The sequence below is a fragment of the Lipotes vexillifer genome, unplaced genomic scaffold (assembly GCF_000442215.2).
Source record: "Lipotes vexillifer unplaced genomic scaffold, Lipotes_vexillifer_v1.1 scaffold946, whole genome shotgun sequence".
Classification (NCBI taxonomy): Eukaryota; Metazoa; Chordata; class Mammalia; order Artiodactyla; family Lipotidae; genus Lipotes; species Lipotes vexillifer.
In genome coordinates this window covers 965,087-990,020 of record NW_006776646.1, presented here as the reverse complement: position 1 = coordinate 990,020, position 24,934 = coordinate 965,087, and the positions used below count along the sequence as shown (strand labels likewise).

Genomic DNA, 24,934 nt, shown 5'->3' with positions numbered 1-24,934 from the left:
TCCGATGCCATCTGGACTTCAGTCTTTTCTTGTTCAATCTACTTCTTGACCTTTTCCATTTCACTTAAGTTCTTCTTTCCTTCTTTTATCTGAGTTTTCAGATTAGAAATCTCTTCTGGAGAGGGATGAAAAACAAAGTTAGTGAAAAGAACCAGTCTCAGATCCATGATATCAGCCAAAAGAGACTGTTCCCAGAGGCCCATTGGGACCCTGGTCATGCCATCCTTGGTAACTTGATGGCAAGGCCACCGCTGGCACGTATGGGACGTTTGTTTGAATTAGAAAAAAGAATCCCCTCTTCAAAGTATTCTTTTGGCATCTGCCACAAAGTTGCCTACAACAATTGGTGAGGATGGTGTTTCTTAGAGTATTGTGCATTGAACAAACTGTGTGACTGTACATGGCGGTCCTGCTTGTCAGAGCCATGCCAGATATTGCCTGGTGGGGCTCTAGGACCCAGACCTGGAATCACTATTCCAGTGGAAGAGCTTAGCTATCAACCAGAATGGGAACTTACAGCATAAGCTGGGTCACTGTCTGTCAGAAGCCAATGCATGAACCCTCTGATGAACACAAGTCTCTGAAAGAGCAAGGCAGCCAGAAGTGACAAAACCTCCAGCACCTGACACTGTTACTGTCAGTTCCGCCTGTTCATGAAGGAAGCCTCTGCAACCTAAGAGGTGTAGAGCAGGGCCAAGTGCTCTGGGAATTACCCACAGTCCAGAGGCAACGGAAGGAGTTCAGGAGCTTGATCGCTCCTCTGGCTCTGAGATCCCCAGCTAGGATAGGCTGTGACAAGAATTTTTTAGTTACAAAAACAAACCCATGAGATGGCAATTCTCATGTGAATAATAAATCCTTCTCTCATAAGGCCTCTCCAGAAGAAGGACTCCCAGGAGAAAACTCAAGGCAGTAGTTCTCTACTCTGACCATGCCTTAGAATCACTCAGAGAGCTTTTGAAAAAGACTTCTTCCCAGGCTCCAGCCCAGAGCAAGTATGGTCCCCACACGAACAGCACCAGCTTCGCTTGGGGACTTGTTAGAAATACAAACTCTTAGACCCCCTCCTAGACTTACTGGATCAGAAGCTCTTGACGGTGGGACCCAGCCAACCATGTTTTAACAAGCCCTCCAGGTGGTTCAGATGCCATGAAAGTTTTCTAACTGTTCCAGCACCTCTCACAGGCCCAGTCAGTGACCTGCTCATGGACTAGGTAGGTCAACAGACAAAGCAAGTTTCATTTATGCCTCCAATAGTAATGAACTTACTCCCAGGGCATCTCAGGGTTGTAATGCACATCACTGTTGGTGCTGGTATAAGTTGGTAGCCTCTTGGAAGGACTGCTGGGCAGTATCTCAGAATTTGAAAATTCACTCCTTTAATCCTGCAATTTCATTTCTAGGAATCTACCCTACTGAAATATTTGTACACGTCCCTATTGTACACGGATGTACAATATAGGATTATTTATAATTGTGAAAAATTTTATCTAAAATTAATAAGGTCTAGTTAAACGTGTTAGTCAGCCTTATCATAAAACACTGTGTCGCTAATAACAGTCACTTGGTAGGGCTCCAGCTACAGGCACATGGGAGGTGGCAGAGCCCATAGTTAAGTGTGTATATGCCGGAATCAAGCTGGCTGGGCTCAAACCTCAGATCTGCTACTTATCAAATGCGAATTTGGCCAAGTTCTTAACCTTAAATGACTCAATCTAATCTGCATGTTACAGATAAACTAACACATAAGACTGTTCTGAGACTTAAATAATGAATAGTTATATACAGAACAGTGCCTGGCACGTAGTATGGGCTATAGAAATATTTGTTAAATTAGAAAATAAGTTAATAAATGGAAAAAATAAAAGGTATAGAATAACGTGTAAAGTAAAAACTACCTGCACGCATATTATGCAGGTTATGGATATAAAGAAATTCTTAATAGGCTTCCTTTACGGACAGGAACTGGGGCTAAAGTTAGGAAAGTACTCTTATGTCTAGAACTCCTTTAATGAAAATAGTATCTGTAGTTTAAAAAAAAAGACAAAATCCAAAGTTAGTATTCAAAATGGAAAAGTTAAGACCAAAGCAAGGCCAGGACGATGCTGAGGTTTCTGCGCATCGAGGCAGCCTTGCCCTTGGCGCAGGGCCCTCCCGGGGCCCCTGCTCCGGTTCCCAGGGCAATGTACCCTTCAGGTTCTTGTTCTCCCTCCAGAGGGTCCGCTGGCTTGTGGCGCTCTCCTTGTAGGTGTGCCTGAGCTCGAGGAGCTGGGCGCTGAGGGTCCGGGCCTCCTCTGCGGGGCGTCTGGCATCGATGGCCTGAGGCTACTTGTGCTCCCGCCTCCAGCCGTCCAGGCACTGGTCAAAGTGCTGCTGCCACCGGTCCAGTGCAGCGGCTGTGAGGTGCACCTTCCCACGATGCAACAGGGTGTCCCCGAGCTCGAGCTGTGGTCAGAGCCTGGCCCTCTCCAGGGAGGCCCTTCTGGCATGGGCCACCCCCATGGCTTCGGCAGCCTCCTGCGACAGAATTGCCAGCTTCTTCCTGAGAAGGGGAGGTCCAAAGGGCAAGTGAAGCCACAACCCTCAGAGAGCTCGTGCAGTGTGTCCTTATTAAACAGAGCACTCGGGTACAAATGGGGGGTGGGGGGGCTCCTGAGGGTGGCTTCATAGTCTGAAGGGGAAGCAGCTTGTGTCTGACAATGACCTCCTTATGCCTGTGGAAGCCAGATGTCTGTTGACCACCACACTCTGGCTTCTGTGTCCACATGTCCTTTATTCCCACCCCCCACCCTTTGCCAACCTGGACTTGACACTCAGAACCTCTGAATCCCTGTAAGTATCTGCTTCCCCTGAACCTTAAGTAAGCAATACAGACTTTATCGAAGACTTCATAAGAAATGGGAGAAAGAGGAAGATGGTACTGAACATCCAACGGTAAGCAACCGTTAAAAGTCTTGGGGCACGTCTAGTCTCTAAAGAGCTCCTTGGCTTTATTGCTTCCAAGGAGCATTCTTTGGCTCTCTCCTGCTCAGTCTCCCCGTCTCATCATGGGACTCCTAAACATGCCCAAGTATCTTTTCTCTGAATTTCTTCTCCATCTCAGCTCCTCTTCCCAAATTTATATACCCACATCCATCCCAGCGTTATGCTCACTTATCAGGTCCTACTGCTGTCGGGGGTACTTTAGCCCCTGTCTGTCCTCCCTCCAGAATCCTCTGAGATGCAGTGGCTTATTAAAATGCTTCCTCTACCGTCCTTACAATGCTCATACGCTTCCTTATGGATGCAAAGTGTTCTCTTGCTTCCATCTCCTGCAGAGACGCTGGCAGTCCCATTCTTACTCATTCATCACACCTCTTAGATGAAAGGTACTGTATGTATCAAAGCTTTTTCCAATCTCCAGTTATTAAACAGAAAAAGATCCTCAGGAATTAACATGTTCCACACAGCAGCCCAACAGAGCAGTGTGCTCATAAAGCCCCCTTTTGGTGGAATCCTGCAAAAACCAGTCTGTGCTCAGTGTCTAAGAAAGACCTGGGCTCTAACAACTACTACTTGCTCACTGGCTTTCTAACCACAGTCACTTCACATCTTTGCTTCATTTTTCTTAATTGGTAAGAAGAGATTCTTCTGTACCACATGGTGACTATCATTAATAATACTGTATTGTGGGCTTCCCTGGTGGCACAGTGGTTAAAGAATCCGCCTGCCAATGCAGGGCACACAGGTTCGAGCCCTGGTCCGGGAAGATCCCACATGCCGAGGATCAACTAAGCCCGTGCGCCACAACTACTGAGTCTGTGCTCTGCAGCCCATGAGCCCCAACTGCTGAGCCCGTTCTCTGCAACAAGAGAAGCCACTGCAATGAGAAGCCCGCGCACCGCAATGAAGAGTAGCCCCCGCTCGCCACAACTAGAGAAAGCCCGCGCACAGCAATGAAGACCCAATGCAGCCAAAAATAAATAAAATAAATAAATTTATTAAAAAATAATAATACTGTATCGTATATGTAAGAGTTGCTATGAGAATAGAGCTTTAGTGTTCTCACCATAACAACAACAATAAAGTGGTAATTTAGTGGGGTAAAGGAAGTGTTAACTAATCATGCTGTGGTAAAGATTTCTCAACATGTGCATATAACGAATTATCACATTCTACACCTTACTTGTACACGCTACACAATGGTATATGTCAATTATATCTCAATAAGGGAGAAAAAAAGGAGATTCTGATGCTTTATCCCACCTAAAACAGGAGTCTTGTAAAATAATTACACATATTTTAACTACTTTAGAAATGCTCAGTTGGAACCAGAAAATAGGAATTTTACTTTGGGTGACCAACTGCTGGGGGACTGAGGGGTTGTGCCAGGACACGGGGCTATCAGTGCTCAAACTGGGCAAGTCCAGGACAAACTGGACAATTGATCACCTTCATTTGATTGATAATGTTGCTCTACATTTACTACCAGCTACAATTTTGCTGCTCAACTTGCCAACCATAAGCACCTAGGTAGTTTCCTAGAATATGCAAGAAGGTGTAGGAGATGAAGAAATCAGATCCCTATCCTTGAGGAACTCAGAAGCAGTAAATGGGGTCTCAGGGGAGCTTGATTCCACTAAACTAACTCATCATGTGAACCCCAGCCTGGAAATCTAAGTAGACAGATCCTCAACTTTCCAATTAAAAAAAATGGAATCCTAGATTTTTTTTGCAGTTCCACGTCCCTTAAGGGTTTTAGTGGGAAATCATAATATAGGCAATGCTTTATTTATTTGATGTTCAACTAAGTTTAAAGCAAAAAAAAAAAAAAAGTCTTTAGATATTATCTCGTTTGCCCATCATTTCTCTTGAGTTGTCATGTACTACTGGACCACAATTTGTCAGTTCCAACAAATCCATGTGGTCATAAGTAACCTATATACTTTCCCTCTTTTCTGTCCCTCCCTAAGAAACCTTCAAACAGAATGACTGGTAGACACTTTCACCGGAATTCTTCACTTATTAGGAAAAAAAAAATCTTACTTTAGAAGCAAATGCCATACTTTGGATATGAGGCGCCATTTCAGTTCAAAGCCCCACTTTTCTGCAGTCCAGAGTTTTTAACACATTTACTGCAGGTATTTTTAGTATCTGTCATCCCAAAGCCCTTTTTAAGTTACTGTGGCTGCAGAGACAGATTGCTTGGTACCCCTTCAGGGACAGAACACAGCAGCTGTTCAGCACGTGCACAGCAATGCCTTTCAAAGATTTAGGCGAAGAACTGAAAAAATAATATTTTTGGTTGATGCTAAAGAGAAATGTATTGATCTGCCCTGAATATCTGCCAAGCTACCAAGCCAGGGATACACTCTTTTGAGTCAACCTTTAGTGATTATAAGCCGGGGATGGTTTGACACTTTCTCTCAAAGACACACAGTCCTTTGACCTCTGAGCAAAATGCTTTAGAACTACATCCTGGTACTAAGTCTTGATTCATGTGGGCCCCAAATTTCTGTAGTTCCTGAGAAGAACTTCTAAAGCCTTTATGTAGTGTTGGCTATAAAACCGATATCCTAACCTTAGAGGTGGCCCCAAAGTGTTTTCTTTTCAAAGAAACCTTTGTCCCATAGGCAGGATGACAAATCCTAATATGTTTCCAGCTGCCCCTGTCCACCTTCACAGACCACTTTGTAGTGTACAAGTTGTAGACCAGAGACATGATGACTTTAAGGTACGGAGACATGTACACACATGGACTCCATTATTTTGGCGTTCCAAATGAAACACAGGATTTTCGTGCTAGCCTACTTTCAAACCCTAGCTCAAAGTCACATCTATGAAGACTTCCTTTGTACCCCTAGAAAGAACCTCTTTTTTCCCCCAGGTCTTCTCTCTAGTCTTTGTCACTCTGTATTATAATTTTCATTTTTGAACCCTCTAGAGCATGTGCTTCTTGCCAGTGGTGGCTGTTTCAGCTTTGGTCTTGGGCTAGTTCACACACTTGGTGAGGATTAGCTTAGTGTACACACATGGCCTCGAAGACAAAGCCACTGTTCTCAGAGTCCTCTGTGCAGCCCTGCCCCACTCACTTGGCATCCTCCAAGTCCTCAGTGCTCTGGATGGTGTCATCTTCATACTTGGTTCTCCACTTCACCATTTCAGCATTGTCTTTGAACAGGGCCCGGAGCAGCTCAGCCTTGGCCTCTTGTTCTTCCTGGTACTGCTCTCATAGAAGGTCACAGTCACGCTTGGCCGACTTCACGGCCTGGGCCAGGGTGCTCTGTGACTGCAGGGGACACAACACATGTTACCAAAAGGCACCACGGCCATTAACAAACAATGAAAGGCTTGGAGGTGACATCATCTTTTTTAGATAAAGGTTAATAACCACCTGTCACAAATGCAGGCCAAACCTGAACCTCGTAAGATGATACCAGGGAGAGAATTTGGGACAAGAAGAGAAAGGAGAGAGTATCTAATTGCTGCCGTTACAACAAGGAAGAGGGTTCTATTTAGGGAAATGCCAGCCTGACTATGTGGGCTTCAACAATAGACAGGCCTGGAGTTCTAGAAATAGTGCAGAATGCAAAGGCAGCAAGAGGAACACTCACCATCATTTAGGTAATAAGATTTATATTTAGCAATATACAAGAGTTAGATCTTGTTTGGACTAGAAAGGACCAATGAGTCTTGTCTAGCCTTTTCATTCTATTCATAAGGAGAACAGAACCTTTTATTTCACATGTAAATCCCTAAAAACTTTAAAACTTTAAAGCAGTACTATCCAACAGAACTTTCCATAGTGATGAAAATATTCTATATGTACACTGCCAATATGGTAAACACTAGCCACGTGGCTGTTAAACACTCAAAATGTGCCCCAAACAAGGTCAAATTCAGTCAGAAGTGAATTTAAAATTTATTTAATTTTAATTAATGTCAATTTAAATTCAGGTAGCCACCTGTAGTGTAGTAGTGGCTACTGTATTTACTGGACAGCAGAGCTCAGTTTAATGACTATTGCTGGCACTTAAGGGGTGGTCTGGTTAACCTAGCAACATCATTCCCAAGAGATAACCTAGTCTAGTGTAAAGAACCAGGGTCGCTGCCAGTCCTTATGGGTCCTTAATGCAGATTAGGAAACAGCATCTTCTTAGGTAGCTGCAGCTCTGAAAGCACAAGGCTTGGTTAATGGCAGCCTCAGGCAGACACCTCTGGGCAGTGAATGAGGAGCAATAATACATAGCGACCCTAAGAAGGACACAGGCTTTGGAATCTGGGAAACTTGGCTTCAAATTGCTACCCTTCCTCTTATTTAATATATATTTATTGAGCACCTGTTCTAAGCAATAGTGTTAAATGAAGTAAAAGAGATGGAGACAAAGCCTTTGTCCAACGGAGCTAAAAGGAGTAAGAGGACATATAAAACAAACATGTACAAAAATTACTAAATAAAATTACTGACTGCACTGAGAACATAAAACAGATTGACATGATAAGGAATGTTTGGTTCTTTCTCATCATCCCCCAAAGGCCTTGGGGAAGGGCCTCCAAACAGTGGGAATAGCAGCTACAAAAGTCCTAAGGCCTGAATGATGGCAGCTTGTTTAAGGGGCAGCAAGGAGGCCAAGGTGACTGGAGGGGAGTAAATGACAGAGGCAGCTGTGGAAGGTAAGGTCACAAAAGGAGGCTGGAGCCAAGAAAGGGGGCCTTGTATGCCAGTTGGAAGCCACTGGGAAGTCAGCCAGAGAGATCTTCTAAACTATAAATCTAGTCATTTCACAACCTGCTAAACTTCCTTCACAGTATACTACTAGCTGTATGACCTTGGATGAATTATCTTCTCAAAGCCTTGGTTACTTCATGTAAAAAAATATAATTCTACCAGTTTCATATGACTTATATATGAAGGTTTATATGGCATGAGAGAAGCGTCTAGCATGATGTCTGATGCACAAATCATGACAGTAATTTGAAAATGTACATATGATATAGAAAATAAGGAGAGTGGAAGGAATAAAATAAAACATTTAAAAACTGAAGTCTGAAGAGTTGCAGTGAGATTATATACAAGTGAAGTCCTTTGGGGTCTTAGTAAGAAAGAGGCCTTGAATATGAACTAAGAACAGACTTGAACACCAGGGCTCAAAAATCCATCTCTCATCTTAGTCACTATGCTTTAACATTAAAGAACCACTTTCACTGTGGTCACCTGCGAGCAACATTATATATTCTCTTGGGAAGAAATGACTAATAATGACTAATTTTTATAATATATTGACAATTTGAAAATAATACTGAGCTAATCCAGCCCCATTCATTTTATCCTGCTCTTTTATTTAATTCCACTTCTTTGTGCAATTCAGAATCAAAGACTCATAAAGAACTTTGCCGACTTTCTGTTCTAGCAGTAATGCAAAATGGAAACGCATACTTTGTTTGCTCTAAACCTGACAAACTAGGGAAGTGATCTAAATTACTGAGGATGTTCCTTCGGCGATCAGAGTCCTTCCTGGCACGTATAAGATCCAACACATCTTTTTCCATAACTTCTAGGGCACTTTCCCCCCTTCTTTTATATGAGAAGATATTCAGACTGACCTAGCAAGCACTATTTTTTTTTTTAACATACAGTCAAGCTCCTGGTGAGAAATAATAGATGCATGACTTTGGTCTCTTCTGCCGATTGCCATTTCAGGTCTTGAATCTGCAGAGTGAAGGTAATATTTTCCCTGGAAAGTTGGTTTATCAGAGCTTCCTTTTCTTCTAGCCTTTTTAGGAACTCACCTACAAAAAGATTTCACAAAATAAGTTAATCATGGTCTTCTTATCTACTGCCTCTCCCACTTAACTTGTTGGCTTAAGAGCAACTAATATGATCCACATATTTTTGATATTTATGAAGAGTCAAGGGTCCAGTTATCAGCAAACCATGGCAAAGATCCTTTCCAGAACTCTCGAGAGTGAGCTACCATTTACTGAGAATCTTCCATAGAGCAAGTACTTTATATATATTATCTAGTTTAATTCTCATAGCTACTTGATAACATAGGTATTATGTTACCCATTTTTCAGAAGGGAAAATATGGCAACTGACTTAAACGTGATTGAGACACAAACCTGGTTACTAGCTATGCAATGGATGTAGATTCAAGTTAAGCTCTTAATCCTGAGGAACGCATTCTTTCTTCTGTGCCATGCTCCCTTGTTTACTATGTGTGGCTCTACACATTTCTGACCATATGATCTTTAGATAATTACAACTTCTTTGCCTCATTTGTAAATTGAGGATGGCGATAAAATATTGTTAATGAAAATTAAATGAGTGTGAATGTACTTTGTAGATTGACTTGCTAAATAAATATTAGAAATCGTCATTAAATGGTACAGAATGTGACCAAGAGAAGGGTAAATTTTATTTCACTCTAGTCTACTTTCCCAGCTTAGCTTACTTCATTAATGACAGGTGAGAAATGCCTTGGTTATTAGAAATGGTATTAAAGCAGAGCCAATTCTGGGCAAAGGCAGTTACTTCTATTATGCTATTAGTGCAATAATAAAAGCCCCAAATATTTATGATTCCCACCCCTCTTGCTACAAACAAGTTCTAAAACTCTCAACATTATAAGAGTGTTTGGGTTAAAACAGCAATTCTCAAACTTTTTGGTCTCAGGAACACTTTATACACTTAAAAAATTTTGAGGACCCCACAGAGATTTTGTTTATATGAGTTTTATATTAACAGTGTATTCGAAATTAAAAGAGAAATTTAAGGTATGTATTTACTCATTTTAACATAATAAAAATCTTAATGACATGTTAACAGAAGTAACAATTTTTAGAGGGAAAACTGTATGTTCCAAAACAAACAAAAAATTAGTGAGAAAAATAAGCTTATTTTATATTTTTTAAAAATCTCTGGCTTAAGAAAAGTCAGCCGGTTGAAGAATCCAACTGTTTTGGTTGAAGCATATGAAATCCAGCCTCTCACAGATAAGTAGTTAGAAAAGGGAGATGTGTTTTCATAGTCTTTTCAGATAATTGTGACTATTGTTTGATAGTGTACCAAAACTCAACAAATAGAAGTTTCTTAAGGGTTAATGGTATAATCCATATAAATGAATTTTTTATTCTGTTACATTAAAATTCACGCATCTGTCTTAAACTCTGAATGGATCTTTTACCTACACATGATTTTGCAACATCAAGCAGTGGTGATTTGAAAAGTATACGTTTACTGAATTATGCAGATTTTCCACATGTTAACACATTTCATCACAGAATGTTAAAGAAATCATATCTGTTAACCACCACTTATCTCATAAGAAAAACCTTTAAGGTTCAGCTCAAGATGGGGGAGTTAGAAGATCCTGAGTTCATCTCCTCCCATGGACACATCAAAACTACAACTACATATAGAACAACTATCTCTGAGAACAACCTAAAGACTAGCAGAACAGATTTTCTACAACTAAGGCTATAAAGAAAAGGCCATGTGGGGAATGGGTAAGAGGGCAGAGACGTGGTCTAATCAGAGCCCACACCCCTGATAAGGCAACTAATAAGTGGGAGGGATATCACAACTGTGGAGGTCCCCACTGGGGAGTGAGGGGTCCAAGCCCCACATCATGCTCCCCAGCCCAGGGTTCTTGCACCGGGAAGACAAGCCTCTGTAATGTCTGGCTTTGAAAACCAGTGGGGCTTAGGGCCGGGAGAGCCAGAGGACTGTGGGAAACTGCAGACAATGCTTGTGTACAAACTCACTTGCTCCTGGTCCCAATAGAGAGGCAACAGCTTGAAAAACACCTGAGTCGTACAAGAAGGAAATTCATTGGCTAATATTAGGACATATTTTGGAGGGGCAGGGATCTGGCAGAACTTTCTCCAGTGGCAGAAGTACTTGTGGGCACCTTTTTATTTTTATTTTTTTAACTCTTCTGCCACGTAGCTGGCTGGCCCAGGACTGGTGGGCACCATTTCTGTTACTTTCAGTCAACCTAGCTAACACAGTGTACCCTGCCCCAACATTCCCTTGAGGACCCACCTTGGAAGGCCCCTCAAAAGCCACTCCATGTCCACTCCATTGGGCAGGTGGCACGAGCTGGCACTGGTGCCCCTCCAAAGTGGCTCTTACCCCATCCAACCTGGTGAGCCACCTTGGCCAGCATCAGCACCCCCTCCAAGAAGCTCCCACTTGTGGGTCAGCGCCACCCACAGCACACCTACAGCAGTCACAACCAAGCTATGCAGCCAGCCAGGCCTGGGCCAGCCCCCTCAACCAGTGTGCCCACAGCAATTGTGGCCCAACCACAATAAGAGGGTGCATGAAGCCCAAACAGGGGAAACCCTGGGAAAAACTGGCTCTGGTGACCATGGGGAATTGTGCCACACATAAGTCCACTCTCTCAAGATTAGGATATGGAGCTGATCTACCTAATACATAGAAACAAACACAAAGAGTTAGGCAAAGCGAGGAGACAAAGGAATACTTTCCAAATGAAAGAACAAGACAAAATTCCAGAAAAAGAGCTAAACAAAATGGAGATAAGCAATTTATCAGAAAAGAATTCAAAGTAATACTCACAAAGATGCTTACCAAACTTAGGAGAAGAAGGGGTGAACTCAGTGAGAACTTCAACAAAAATATAGAAAATATAAAAAAGAACCAATCAGAACTGAAGATTATAATGACTGAAATGAGAACACATTAAGGGAATCAACAGCAGATTAAAAGATCCTGAAGAACAGATCAGCAATCTGGAAGATGAGGTATTGGAAATCACCCAATCATAACAGCAAAAAAGAAATCTCTCTTTTTAAGAGAGATTAGTTTAAGGGACCTCTGGGACAACATCAGGCATACTAACATTTGTACTATAGAGGTCCCAGAAGGAGGGGAGAGAGAGAGAGAGAAAGACACACAGAGAGACAGAGAACACATAGAGGGAAAATACCTCAACATAATAAAGACCATCTATGACAAAAGCACAGCTAACATAATACTCAATGGTGAAGATGGCTCAAAGATCAGGAACAAAACAAGGATATTCATTTTTGCCACTTTTATTCTACACAGTACTGGAAGTCCTAGCCATAGCAATCAGAAAAGAAAAAGAGATAAAGACATCTAAATTGGAAAGGAAGAAATAAAACTGTCACTATTTGCAGATGATATGATACTATATATAGAAAACCCTAAAGACTCCATCAAAAAACTATTAGAACTAATAAACGAATTCAATAAATTTGCAGGATACAAAATCAATATACAGAATCAGTTACATTTCTGTACACTAATAACAAACTATCAGAAAGAGAAATGAAGAAAACAATTCCATTTACAATTACATCAAAATGAATAAAATACCTAGGATTAATTTTTTTTTTTTTTTTTTTTTGCAGTACTCAGGCCTCTCACTGTTGTGGCCTCTCCTGTTGCGGAACACAGGCTCCGGACGCGCAGGCTCACAGGCCTAGCCACTCCGTGGCATGTGGGATCTTCCCGGACCGGGGCACGAACCCGTGTCCCCTGCATCGGCAGGCGGACTCTCAACCACTGCGCCACCAGGGAAGCCCCCTAGGATTAAATTTAACCAAGGAGGTGAAAGACCTGTACTTGGAAAACTATAAGACACTGATGAAAGAAACTGAAGATACAAGTAAATGGAAGGATATTCTATGTTCATAGATTGGAAGAATTAGTATTGCTAAAATATTCCTACCCAAAGCAATCTACAGATTCAATGCAACCCCTATCAAAATACGTTTTTGGCATTTTTCACAAAACTAGAATAACCCTAAAATTTGTATAGAACCACAGAAGACCCAGAGTAGCCAAAGCAATCATGAGAAAGAACAAAGGGGGAGGTATTATACTCCTTGATTTCAAACAATGCTACAAACCTACAGTAATCAAAACTTTATGAGGGGCTTCCCTGGTGGCGCAGTGGTTGGGAATCCGCCTGCCAATGCAGGGGACACGGGTTCGAGCCCTGGTCTGGGAGGATCCCACATGCCGCGGAGCAACTAAGCCCCGTGAGCCACAATTACTGAGCCTGCGCGTCTGGAGCCTGTGCTCCGCAACAAGAGAGGCCGCGATAGTGAGAGGTAGGCGCACCGCGATGAAGAGTGGCCCCCGCTTGCCGCAACTAGAGAAAGCCCTCGCACAGTAACGAAGAGCCAACACAGCCATAAATAAATAAATAAAATAAAATAAAATAAAAACTTTATGATACTAGTACAAAAATCGACACATAGTTCGATGCCACACTTACATGGGCAGTTAATTTACAACTAAGGAGCCAAGTACATACAGTGGGGAAAAGACAGTCTTCAATAAATGGTGTTGGGAAAAGTGGAAGTTAAATGAAAGGAATCAAAATGGACTATTTTCTCACACCATACACAAAAATAAATTCAAAATGACTTAAAGACTTAAATGTAAGACCTGAAACTATAAAACTCCTAGAAGAAAACATAGACTGTATACTTTTTGACACTGGTCTCAGCAATATGCTTTTGGATCTCTTTCCTCAGGCAAGGGAAACAAAAGTAAAAGTAAACTAATGGGACCTAATCAAACTAAAAAGCTTTGGCACAGGAAAGGAAACCATCACAAAATGAAAAGACAACCTACTGAATGGGAGAAGATATTTGCAAATGATATATACAATAAGGGGTTAATATCTAAAATATACAAAGAATTCACACAACTCAATATCAACAAAACAAAAAATCTGATTTAAAAATGGGCAGAGGACCTGAATAAACATTTTTTTTTACCCAGGGAAGACATTCAAATGGCCAACAGACACATGAGAAGATGCTCAACATCACTAATCATCAGGAAAATGCAAATCAAAAGCACAATGAGATATCACTTCACACCTGTCAGAATGGATACATCAAAAAGACAACAAATAACAAGTATTGGTGAGAATGTGGAGAAAAGGGAGCCCTCATGCACTGTTGATGGGACTGTAAATTGGAGCAACCACTATGGAAACAGTATGGTGGTTCCTTAAAAACTTAAAAATATTTTAAAACCTTATACAGTCTATCAGTTCCACTTCTGGATACTTACTGGAAGAAAATAAAAACACTATTTTGAAAAGATATGTGCACCCCTATATCCATAGCATCATTATTTATAATAGCCAAGATATGGAAGCAACCTAAGTTGTCTTTCAATCGATAAATAATGAAGATGCAGTGTGTGTGTGTGTGTGTGTGTGTGTGTGTGTGTGTGTGTATGCAATAGAAAATTACTCAGCCATAAAAAATAGTGAAATTATGTCATTTGCAATAACATGGATGGGCCTAGAGGGTATTATGCTCAATAAAATAAGTCAGACAAACAAAGACAAATACCATATTATTTCACTAATATGTGGAATCTAAAAATAAAAGGAACAAACAAAACAATACAGAAACAGACTCATAGATACAGAGAACAAAGTGGTGGTTGCCAGAGGGGAAGGCAGTGGGAGGGTTAAGTGAAACAGGTGAAGGGGATTAAGAGGTACAAACTTCTTATTTTAGTTATAAAATAGGTAAGTCATGGGGACATGATGTACAGTATAGGGAATATAGTCAACGGTACTGAAATAACTTTGTATGGTGACAGGTGGTTACTAGACTTATTGTGGTGAGCAATTTGAAATATAAATAAATGTTGAATCACTATGTTATATACCTGAAACTAATATCATATTGTACATCAACTATATTTCAATAAGAAAGGAAGAAAAAAGAAAAGTCTTCAAGAATTGAGAGCCATCAAGCTTATTAAGGTACCTAACTGTTTTCCGAAATCTAATTTTTACCTAAAAGCCTCCACTTTTATTATTGGCAACAAATATTGTCAGCTGTTTCCCTTGTAGTGACAGGCTCACTTTGTTCATTTTTGAGAAAATATCTGCAATATCTAAGTCTGAATAAGCATAGTTTGTCAAATGTTCTTTCAAGTAAATATGATTCTTCCTGAAAAGATTGCTAGTTCAACTCAGAACTTGCACAATCACACATCCTACTTCAGTATGAAATGGAAGTGCTTTATGCATACTTTTTGTTTTGTCACACAGAATATTAAAAAGATATATACTCGGGGTTGAGATGTAGTATAATTAATTTTTACTGTTTCATTAAAGACATTCTTAAGTAAAACTGACTTTTTAAATTTTAAACTGTTGAGTATGGACCAGCGAATACAATGATTATAACTACAGTGTGGTGCTACTGCCTCAGCTTGTGATAAGGCTCCAGCAGTTTTAATCGTCATTGCTTTTGCACCATCAATAACAGCAGCAAAAGAATTTAAAAAGCAAACAGCATCTTAGTATTAGAATGAAATAGTTCTAACCTCTTACTTAGTTCCCCTAAAAGAGTCTTGACAATTGCTGGGGTTGCATAGACCAAAATTGAGAAGCTCTGGGTGATACATCATATTTAAAAGTTTTCTGGGGAAATGCCAATCCATTAGGGCAGCACTCCCCAACCTTTTGTGCACCAGGGACTGGTTTCGTGGAAGACGATTTTTCCACGGACCGGGTCGTGGGGGATGGTTCAGGTGATAATGCAAGCAATGGGAAGCGATGGGGAGCGGCAGATGAAGCTTCGCTCACTCGCCCACCACTCACCTCGTGCTGTGCGGCCTGGTTCCTAATAGGCTGTGGACCGAAGCCCAGGGATTAGGGACCCCTGCACTAGGGGGTTAAGACAAACATATCACATATTTTATAGAACTAGGACCCACTTAACATGGCTTAATTGATCACATTTACTATTGGTCTCCTTTGAAAGCAGAGTATAATCAGTGGACAGGACAGGCCATGAGAAAGAAACTTTGGTGATAGTAGCAAAAAAAAGCAGCAAAAAATCTGGAGCATAGACCTAGTGAGGAGAGGGGAGGTTTGGATAGGTATATACCTCAAATTTAATTTGTACAAAAGCCAAAAGGTAAAGCTAAGAATAAAGGAGGAAGTAAAAGGTTTTGCATCCTAAGCAGAATTATCATCTCAGATCCACTTTCATTTCATTCACCCACCAATTTCCTCATCAAAAAAGTGAGTAGAAAATTAATGCCAATAGGTAGAGAGGTGGGCAATGCCTATGAAAAAACTTGTATACAATACTACCTTCAGAGCTGGACAAAAAGGTACACTCCAGCTTAGTCTCTGAACTGCACAGTCCCCATGCAGACTACATCCTAAATGGCACAGAAGATCAAATTGGGGGTTTTGTAATGAGGCCAAGTGTGATACACCCTGTCACCAGCATAAGAGTCCTACTTAGTGTCCCTGCTAGAATCCAAAACTCTTTCCTCTTCTAGATTTCCAGGTTTGTTATTTTGCCAGTTCATTTTAATTTAGCTTTGACTCTAGATTAACGTCTAGAAACAGAGGTGTCCATAGGCAGAAGGATAAACGGTTTTCACTCTCGTTTTAAAGTGAGTGCCTCTGGGCATCAAGAAAACATTGTTTATTTTCATTGACCTAGGAATTCTATCTTTGGGAATACATTACTAAAAATAATTCTGATTTTGCGGTACGTGGGCCTCTCACTGTGTGGCCTCTCCCGTTGTGGAGCACAGGCTCTGGACGCACAGGCTCAGCGGCCATGGCTCATGGGCCTAGCCACTCCGCGGCATGTGGGATCTTCCCAGATCGGGGCACAAACCCATGTCCCCTGCATTGGCAGGTGGACTCTCAACCACTGTGCCACCAGGGAAGCCCCAGACTAAGGCTTTTACTGAGTGTAAAAAAGGGGTGTGGGTTCATACTACCCAAGGCAATCTACAGATTCAATGTGATCCCTATCAAATTACCAGTGGCATTTTTCACAGAACTAGAACAAAAAATTTTTTAATTTGTATGGAAACACAAAAGACCCTGAATAGCCAAAACAATCTTGAGAAAGAAGGACACGGATGGAGGAATCATGCGCCTTGACTTCAGACTATACTACAAAGATACAGTAATCAAAACAGTATGGTACTGGCACAAAAACAGACATATGGATCAATGAAACAGGATAGAAAGCCCAGAAAAAACCCCACACAATACGGTCAATTAACCTATGACAAAGAAGGCAAGAGTATACAATGGAGAAAAGACAGTCTCTTCAAGAAGTGGTGCTGGGAAAACTGGGCAGCTACATGTAAAAGAATGAAATTAGAACATTCTCTAACACCATACACAAAAATAAACTCAAAATCGATTAAAGACTTAAATGTAATACTGGATACTATAAAACTCCTAGAGGAAAACATAGGCAGAACACACTGTGACATAAATCACAGAAGTATCTTTTTGCATCTGTCTCCTAGGGTAAAGGAAATAAAAACAAAAATAAATTAATGGGAATTAATTAAACTTAAAAGCTTTTGCACAGCAAAGGAATCCAGAAACAGAGGAAAAAGACAACTCTCAGAATGGGAGAAAATATTTGCAAACAATGCAGCCCACAAGGTATTAATTTCCAAAATATAAAAACAGCTCATACAGCTTAATATCAAAAAAACCAACAACCCAATCAAAAAATGGGCAGAAGACCTAAATAGACATTTCTCCAAAGAAGACATACAGATGGCCAACAGGCACATGAAAAGATGCTCAGCTTCACAAATTATTAGAGAAATGCAAATCAAAACTACAATGAGGTATCACCTCACACCAGTCAGAACTGTCATCATCAAAAAGTGGACAAACAATTAATGCTGGAGAGGGTATGCAGAAAAGGGAACCCTCCTACACTGTTGGTGGAAATGTGAACTGGTGCAGCCACTATGGAGAACAGTATGGAGGTGTCTGAAAAACTAAAAAAAGAATTACCATATGATCCGCAGTCCCACTCCTGGCCATATATCTAGAGAAAACCAATGTTCATAGCAGCACTATTTACAATAGCCAAGACATGGAAACAACCTAAATGTCGATCCACAACTGAATGGGTAAAGAAGTTGTGATGTGTATGTATGTATATATGTGTGTGTGTGTGTGTGTGTGTGTGTGTGTGTGTATACATACACACACACACACACACACACACACACACACACAATGGAATATTATTTGGCCATAAAAAAGAATGAAATAATGCCATTTGAAGCAAGATGGATGGACCTAGAGCTTATCATATTAAGTGAAGTAAGTCAGAAAGAGAAAGACAAATATCATATGATATCACTTATATGTGGAATTTTAAAAAATGATACAAATGAACTTATTTACAAAACAAATAGTAGACTCACAGACATAGAAAACAAACCTATGGTTACCAAAGGGGATAGCAGGGATGGGGGAGGGACATAAATTAGGAGTTTGGGATTAACATACACACACTACTATATATAAAATAGGTAAAGAACAAGGACCTACTGTATAGCACAGGGAACTATACTCAGTATTTTGTAATAACCTACCATGCAAAAGAATCTGAAAAAGAATACATATATACGTATAACCGAATCACTTTGTTGTACACTTGAAAGCAACACAACATTGTAAATTACCTATACTTCCATTTAAAAAATAAATTTAAATAAATTTAAATATAAAAAAGAGGTGTGGGCTCATTACTGAAAATTAGGAAAAATGCCTATTTCAATGAAGTGGATGTGATGAAGAGGCATGTTTGTAGACTGTGTGGATAGCCCCTACCATCCTTTGATCTTGAAAGTTGCTCCAGTCAACTGCATGTTGCATTTCCCCTTCAAGGAGGAGACCTGGGCGGGGACTCCCACGGTGGTACAGAGGTGATCTTTCCCAGACAAGAGCGTGTCTGTGGACAAGGTAACATCAAGGGCCTCATTTGTCCCCTAGAATTTTTAAGTGCCCACTCAGGCTCAATAACTGTTTCACCGTTTCAGTGGTCTCTCTACCAGTCTGCGGGATTGAGACTCATAAGTGAAGCAGCACTGAAAGTTTACTTACCGTTTTCACTCCGTAGCATTGTTTTCTGTGCTGTCAGATCATTTGCCAACTGAGTCACTTCATCTAGTTTTGCATTTTCTTCATTCAAGTCCTCCTCATACAGACTACAGAGCTTCTCAGCGTTACCCTATGAGTTGAGAAGGAAAGATTGGACATGGTTTATAGAGACCATGCTGAATTAGCTGCATAAGGAAGCAGGGGAGGGGTGGTTCCTGGGACCCTTGTGCTCTCCTCTGCCCTGAAAGTCACAGCCAGCATTGGGAAACCATGTCTTCTAATTTAGGAAAGCACAATACACTCAGGGTCTGGGCCCCTCAGAGGCCCAAACTTTTCAGATTATAGGTATTAATGGAGAAATGACTCTTTGGGTATCGGGGACCCTCTCTAGAATTCATTGCTTTTCTGAAGAAGAAAACATGTCAGTGATGAAGTATATATTCACTTCCTGACATTGTATTATATATTTAACCATCTTTCTTTCCTGCTAGAATATGTTTCATGAGGGCAGAGATTCCATCTAATCACAGATTATGCCCCCAGTGCCTTGAATCGTGTCTAGCACATATTAGGAGCTCAGTTAACAGGGGGGGTAGGCTCAGAGGGAAGGGAAAGGAAAGATGGGAAGAGATGGGGGAGAAAGGAAGGAAATCCAAAGGGCTGACCAAGAAGGATAGGAGAAAGCAGATGGATCTGAGCTGCAGTAGCACAATAACAGAAATTTAAACTGTCAAAACAACTGGACCCTCCTGATCACTAAGGCTGCAGGCTCCTGATTACCCTGTTGAGTTAACATTTCAATCCTAAAATCTAACTCTCAGAATTGTTCATGTTTGAAGAAATGGATATGCCATGTGGCCTATGCACTTCTACCTGGTTAAGTAACCAATCTAATCATCAGACTCTTGCCACACTCTGGAAACTAATGCCAATACTATGAAACCCAATATTTTCAGGACGAAGAGCTGCCAAATGTAAGATGGTGCTATCCTCTTTACCTAGTTATAATTTGCATTCTCATTATTAATATGGTCAGAAGTCATAAAATGACACTGGTGGTACTATAGAACCACAGTTCTGTACATTTTACATAGCTGTTTTTGTGTTTTGCTCTTTACATGTTTTAAATCACAATTCATAAAACAGCCCCATGAGACTTTCGTCTCTGTAAAGAAATAGTACTACGGAAAAAGAAGGAAGAGGAGGGACAACAACAACAAAGAAAGGATCACACCAATGGCATTCCAAGAAAATAGTGAAAACTGTGAAAGCTGGTAGTGAGTCTAATAGTTTCCATGTTGAACTAATCTTTATGATATAGCTATGGCCAAGGACCAAAAACATTTCAAAGATGACACCAGGTTTGGTCCTCTGGGAAACTTCTGAATCAGCAAATATTGGAGCTCTTCTGCTGGAGCCTATGCTCTGTTGAAGACTGTTCTCTTTAAGCTTACCCTAATGACTATTTTAAACTCTTTATGAAAGACTCCTAGATTACATCTTATATTCCCAAGGCCAAATGTAGTGCTTGACACAAAATAGGCACTTAATAAATGTCTAGGACACTCAAATTACTGCAGACTTTAGTGTGAGGTTGGCCAACATACCCACCACAGTTTACTTAGAAGTAAACTTTCCTTATAAACCCCAACCCCCAAATTTGTTTTTTTTTTAACTGACTTGGGATATTATCCACTGATTAGCAAACAAGGGAAGAGGCAAATCAGGTGCCTGCCCATTTGGAGGCTGACAAGGAATAGTTCTGTTCTCAGATGTTCCACAGCACACCCACACTTGGTGGTGGTTATGAAACCAGACCTGGCAAAGATTCAATGATCAGCTCTCTCTACAATGCCATCAGCATCATGTAGTTTAGAGCACTGATGGCAAATGCCAGCCACACTCAATTACCCACATTCTCCACTTGCTACTAGAAGCTATAGTAGTGACACAGGTAACAGTTTTTAGATAATCTATAATTTCTAATATTTCGAATGTTGAATATGTTTGCTCCCACTTCTGAAAGTAATCTGATAGTCAAAGTTGGCACACTTGCTGTTTTCCTCACAATATTCCTCAAGAACTCAGATTGCCTCTGTTTTATAAATGAGAAAACAGAGTCAGAGAGGCTAAATACCTTGCCCAAATTCACACAGCTAGTATGCATTGGGTTTAGGATTTGAACTGATAATTGCCTGTGCAGATGCAAAAAAAAAAAAAAAAAAAAATCAGGCACTAGATACTAGATTCCTAAGCATCCATTGTATGACATAACAACAAAGGAAATGTTAAGGATTAATTGACTTAACGTCCTAGTTGGCTCAAATTGTCATGAATCCTGGGTCCCAGAAGAGAGTGAATAAAAATATGATGACTCTGTGAACCACCTTTATTTTATGTTCTCTCCAATAATACATGACCCATGAACTGGGGCCAAGAGGAACACAGCCAGATGGGAGAAATGCCAATTCTGCTTGTGGCCATGAGTGTGCTCTGCTTCTCACCTGTTTGCTGAGGGTAAAAGAATACAGATCTCTATAAGGCAACTTAGTCAGTGTTGTGGATATGGCAAGCAAAGGAGCCAGAGAATCCCCAGTTTTCAAGAGAAGCTGGCTGTGCCCATCTGCAGAGTAGGCAGCCACTGGGCACACAGGAAAGACACTGCCCTTAGGCACCGCTTCAAATGGTAGTTATCCATGGGCATTGTTTAGACTGGTATAGTATTTTCAATTGAAAAAGTATTTTCATAAGCAGGGTCTGCAAAAGACAATGAGATTGTTCATCTAAACGTGGCCTGTACAGAGGTATAACATTCAAAGGGGTGGTACCTTCAAAAGAACGTCAAGTTTAAGCCTAAAGATAGACACGAAATTTTGATACCAAGAAGGAAAAGGTTAATGAAATAATGCACACTCATCCTAAAGCTGGCTCTTAAAATGATGCAAAAAAATGCTGCCTCCTAGAAATTCAGGAACCAATGGGAATTCAAAATAATCAAGATAATTGTGAGATTGCCTATAACTTCTAAATTGCCCTGGGCCTCTCTGTCAGCCTAATATACTTTCAAAAATGCTTCAGTTTCCACTGTACCACTGAGTATTGGCATTTCTGGCATTATAAGTCAAGAAAAGATGAAGTAAATAATACAAGATAAAGTTCAGCATAATGTATATGCCTATGAGGGTGAACAGAATCACTTTATCCCACCAACAAATATGTAAGGCAGAATGAAGTCACCCACAGATATACACAGGATTTGGAGCTGAGGCCCAGCTCTGCCATATAATTTTTGTGACCCTGGATAAATTGTTAAACCTATGAGCCACAGAATTCCCAAGAGGTATATGTAACAGATTAATGCTAGTAATTGATTGTACAGATTACGGAAAGCATGTAGTAAACATGAGTAAAATAAGAACTAGCTTCTGCCTTAGAGATGTCTTCTATTGAAGCAAAGTGAAAAGACCATACAATGCAGCAGTAAAGGGGGACACCAAAAGTGCTAAAGAATTAAGAAACAGATAAAATTTTAATAAGAAAAGTTGAACTTGAGCATTCCAGGGAGACAGTTTAGTTGGAAAAGGCATATTGGTGGGAAAGTGGATATTTGGCTGAAATAGAGGGTCCAGGAAACAAAGTACCAGAATCTAAAATAGTCAGGGCAAGTGGAGTCAGATCACAAGCCACAGGGTACTTTGAAGGGCACAAGTTTGGAGTTCACTTTGAAGCAGGGACATGATTCAATAAAGCCATCTCTCAAAATATTCATACAGATACTATTTAAAATAGAGGGGAAAAAAAGACTAAAAGCAAAAAAAGATAATTTAGAAAACCACTGCAATAGTCCAGTTAAAAGATAATGAAAGTCATACATGTGAGTGGGAATGGAATGAAAAATTGTAAGACAGTGCAAAATTGACCTGCTATAATAATTGATTGGAAAGCCAAGAACAGAGAGGAAACAAATAATCAATTCTAGGCTTAGAGTCTGGGTGACGAAAGAAACAGGGTGCTGCTGGTAACAAAAATGTCCACAGGAAATATGTCAGCTTCAGGAGAAGGGGATAAGTTTGGTTTTAGACAAGCTAATTTGAGGAAAGGGAGACATTACTGAATTTTGAAAGAACCAATTAAGAAAATACTTTTAAGAGAGACCTTCAAGATGGCGGAGGAGTAAGACATGGAGATCATCTTCCTCCCCACAAATACATCAGAAATACATCTACATGTGGAACAACTCCTACAGAACACCTACTGAACGCTGGCAGAAGACCTCAGACTTCGCAAAAGGAGAGAAACTCCCCACGTACCTGGGTAGGGCAAAAGAAAAAAGAAAAAACAGAGACAAAAGAATAGGGAGGGGACCTGCACCAGTGGGAGGGAGCTGTGAAGGAGGAAAGGTCTCCACACACTAGGAAGCCCCTTCTCGGGCAGAGACTGCGGGAGGCGGAGCGGGGAGCTTCGGAGCCACGGAGGAAAGCGCAGCAACAGGGGTGCGGAGGGCAAAGCGGGGAGATTCCCGCACAGAGGATCGGTGCCGACCGGCACTCACCAGCCTGAGAGGCTTGTGTGCTCGCCCGCCGAGGCGGGCGGGGGCTGGGAGCTGAGGCTCGGGCTTCGGTCGGAGAGCAGGGACAGGACTGGGGTTGGCGGCGTGAACACAGCCTGCAGGGGGTTAGTGCGCCACAGCTAGCCGGGAGTGTGTCCGGGAAAAAGTCTGGACCTGCCGAAGAGGCAAGAGACTTTTTCTTGCCTCTTTGTTTCCTGGTGCACGAGGAGAAGGGATTAGGAGCTCTGCTTAAAGGAGAGCGGACCCCAGAGACGGACCCCAGAGACGGACAAGAAATGCTAAAGCTGCTGCTGCTGCTAAAGCTGCTGCTGCTGCCACCAAGAAGCCTGTGTGCGAGCACAGGTCACTATCCATACCTCCCCTCCCAGGATCCTAGGCAGCCTACCACTGCCAGGGTTCCGTGATCCAGGGACAACTTCCCTGGGAGAACACATGGCGCCTCAGGCTGGTGCAACGTCACACCGGCCTCTGCCACCGCAGGCTTGCCTGGCATCCGTACCCCTCCCTCCCCCCGGCCTGAGTGAGCCAGAGGCCCCGAATCAGCAGCTCCATTAACCCTGTCCTGTCTGAGCGAAGAACACACGCCCTCAGGCGACCTACATGCAGAGGCTGGGCCAATCCAAAGCTGAACCCCAGGAGCTGTGCAAAGAAAGAAAAGAAAGGGAAATCTCTCCCAGCAGCCTCAGGAGCAGCGGATTAAATCTCCACAATCAACTTGACGTACCCTGCATTTGTGGAATACCTGAATAGACAACGAATCATCCCAAAATTGAGGCGGTGGACTTTGGGAGCAACTGTAGACTTGGGGTTTGCTGTATGTGACTGACTGGTTTCTGGTTTTATGTTTATCTTAGTTTAGTATTTAGAGTTTATTATCATTGGTAGATTTGTTTATTGATTTGGTTGCTCTCTTGCTTTTTTTTTTAATATATAGATTTTTTGTTTCCTTTTTCTCTTTTTGTTAGTGTCTATGTGTATGCTTCCTTGTGTGATTTTGTCTGTATAGCTTTGCTTCTAACATTTGTCCTAGGGTTCCGTCTGTCCTTTTTTTTTTTTTTAATAAACTTTTTAGCACTTCTTATCATTGGTGGATTTCATTTGGGGTTTTCTTCCTCTCTTCCATCTTTCTTTTTTCTTTTTTTTAAAAACTTTAATTTTTTAATTTTTAATACTTTTTTTAGGTTTTATTATAATAACTGTAATTCTTTTTATTTTTTCTTTTTTTTCCCCTTTTCTTCTGAGCCATGTGGCTGACAGGGTCCTGGTCCTCTAGCTGAGTGCCAGGCCTGTGCCTCTCAGGTGGTAGAGCTGACTTCAGGACATTGGTCCACCAGAGACCTCCTGGCTCCACGTAATATCAAACGGCAAAAGCTCTCCCAGAGACCTCCACCTCAACACTAAGACCCAGCTCCACTCAACAACCAGCAAGCTACAGTGCTGGACACCCTATGCC

The 24,934-nt window shown here is 41.3% G+C and overlaps 1 protein-coding gene across 1 annotated transcript in view; it reads right to left on the bottom strand.

The window, feature by feature from the left end:
- Window positions 1–24,934, bottom strand: part of MYH15 (myosin heavy chain 15) — a 187,605-nt gene that overhangs the window by 44,130 nt on the left and 118,541 nt on the right. Inside the window, 5 exon segments of the mRNA XM_007450546.1 lie at window positions 1–115; window positions 2,190–2,542; window positions 6,072–6,268; window positions 8,651–8,769; window positions 18,915–19,041. The exon segment at window positions 1–115 is cut by the window's left edge and continues 19 nt beyond it. Coding sequence (XP_007450608.1) covers window positions 1–115; window positions 2,190–2,542; window positions 6,072–6,268; window positions 8,651–8,769; window positions 18,915–19,041 — 911 coding nt within the window.